The sequence below is a fragment of the Papaver somniferum genome, chromosome 11 (genome assembly GCF_003573695.1).
Source record: "Papaver somniferum cultivar HN1 chromosome 11, ASM357369v1, whole genome shotgun sequence".
Lineage (NCBI taxonomy): Eukaryota > Viridiplantae > Streptophyta > Magnoliopsida > Ranunculales > Papaveraceae > Papaver > Papaver somniferum.
This window is the reverse complement of record NC_039368.1, coordinates 30,924,697-30,927,087: the sequence shown is the minus strand read 5'-3', so window position 1 is coordinate 30,927,087 and position 2,391 is coordinate 30,924,697. Positions and strand designations below refer to the sequence as shown.

General features: G+C 36.8%; 1 protein-coding gene across 1 annotated transcript; it reads right to left on the bottom strand.

Annotated features, from left to right (window-relative positions):
* Positions 1 to 310: 310 nt before the first annotated feature.
* LOC113324267 lies at positions 311 to 919 on the bottom strand. Its single transcript, XM_026572589.1, has one exon. It carries the CDS (start codon positions 917 to 919, stop codon positions 311 to 313), a length of 609 nt encoding a protein of 202 aa, XP_026428374.1.
* Positions 920 to 2,391: the final 1,472 nt, after the last annotated feature.

The window sequence follows — 2,391 nt, the reverse complement described above, 5'->3', positions numbered from 1 at the left end:
TGCTCCTTATCCGTTACTATGATCCTCGAAGTTTGATCACCACGGTGTATCTCCTTCAAGGTCTCTAGCATTCAGGTAAAACTCACATCATTCTCCCGATACATAAACCCCCATGTCACCGTGAAATTTTGCTTGTCGGAAGTGTGGCAAGCAACATTTAACCACGGTATGTTGGTCTTGTATGTACAATCTATTAACAAAACTTGATGGAAGCATTGGGCCAACTTGATAATCTCCGAATGCGCCGAGAAAATACGAGTCACTTTGCCTTCCAATACCTGCTTCCTCACTGTGTATTCGTGTTGATCGGCTACCACTGAGATTGTTTAATAACCGCTCTACCATCCCATTCGCTCCTCTTAAAGGCTGCTCTTGCCGCGTAAATTTTCCTTAAAGTGGAAAAGTTATTCTTATCATCCTCCTTAATATTCCTAAGGATGTCACTTGGTTTACATGCTTTCATCGACCTTACCTTTTCCAATTGATGTGGTTTCAACCCATAAACGGCAGCATGTCCAATAAGAGAATCTGGGTCATCATGATTATGACAACCATTCATCATTTTATAGATCTTGTATACCTTACCATTAGGTCTATTAACTATAATCTTAAACAGGCATCCAAAATTCTTTGATTTAGTAATGTATTCCCTTGTCGTCTTCTTCACGTATGGTCTGTCCTTTGCCCAATGACTTTCTTGCTTTCCGTCTCTCTCGCAATCCAATTCCAAACGATCATGACTTGAACGACGACCTACAACTAATATGTATTTGATCTCTATTCCCTTGTCTATAAACCATTCCTTTGCATCTTTCATATCTTCCCATTCCAAATCGGTGAAATAGTGGGCAAAGGTATCAGGACCCAGCAATTCGTCCGAGTGAAACAAATGCCACGGTGGTGTTCCCAAACGCGTCATTGTAGTCCGTAATTCGGTCGAGTGAAATAAATGACACGCGGAGAGCAGAGTCCTCAATAGTTGGAAGTCGTCATTGACACGACTTTACCCTAAGTAAAGCGACCTATAGAGTTAAGTGCATGGATTGTTTAGTTATAACTCCAAAATGGTAGTTATGAGTTAATTACTTGTTTTACACATTTGCAGAATAAAGAGAAAAGTCGAGATTGTTGTATGTCAGCTTTATAACTATGTGAAAAGACGAGGGTATCCAAATACACCACAATCTTTTAATATCAACCTATAAGTCTGATACCAAGTGTGATCTTCTATGGACAATAGTCGAGACAATAACATAACTTGATATTCACTTGATAATAGTTACGGTATGAAACCGATTTATTATAGGATTAATATCAAGTGATTAGGATTAACGCACAATAGTATTATTTACTTATTCTAATAACAATTATAATGCGTAAGTGAAGTAAATAACACACACAATATTTTCTTAACGAGGAAACCGCAAATGCAGAAAAAACCCCGGGATCTAGTACAATTGGTTACTTAGTTTCCTCAGTATCCCCGCGTCTTCGACCTTTTGGTCACACACGTGAATATCAAAACAGAAATCACTATCTCAAGTTGCTTTACTCCTTTTGATTGTATTCCAAACAACAAAGGAATGAATCTGTTTGGTAACCACTCTATTCAATCTTTGGTAAAAGATATTTTGAGTTGTCAACAAAGGCTTTTCTGTTTAATCTAATAAACTCATTTTTCTGGTTAGATCAATCCAAAAACTTGATTACCGAAATAATCAATTTCCGGATTTGCAATCAAACAATATAGAACTCAAAGAGTAACTATAAAGTGATGCCAATCTTATCAACTAGATAATCACAAGTCTATCAAAGATTAAAAAAAAAAGATCTAGTTGGATCCCATCCGATCAAGGTGTGTGCACAAAATTCACAAGATACGAAAACTAACAAGAAAATCTTCATCGTCTTCAAATATTCAATTTCCATCTTAATTACCTGCACAACACAAACTTGAATCCTCTTGTGATCAATCACACACAAAATGGAGTCTTTTAACCATGGATTATCACAAGATGTCTTTAGATTTACAAATAGTTCTAAAGATCTAGTCGATACTTTGACCTAGTTTGAGTGACCCTTATGTCAGAAGAGAAGGATCTCAGGAATAATCAAACTAGGTGCAATCAAAGTTTCAACAACTATTAGTCAATCAAATCAATGATCGAAATATAAAATAACAATGAAATTATCTAGTTTCCCAGCAGCGGTACTCGTAGAGCTTCTTGATTCCAAAGAAGACCTTAAACGAGCCATCACAAGAGATTTCGCCTAATTATGTTACTTTCCTCTCCGAATAGACGGATCCAGCAGAAACAACACGAATGAAGTTTGCCTGGATCTTAAGATAGTTTGCAACAAATGCAAAGTCAAGTATTTATAGACCAAGGT

Bases quoted from the DNA above. Each gene is read 5' to 3' on its own strand.
- LOC113324267 (XM_026572589.1), bottom strand. From the start codon at position 919: ATGACGCGTTTGGGAACACCACCGTGGCATTTGTTTCACTCGGACGAA.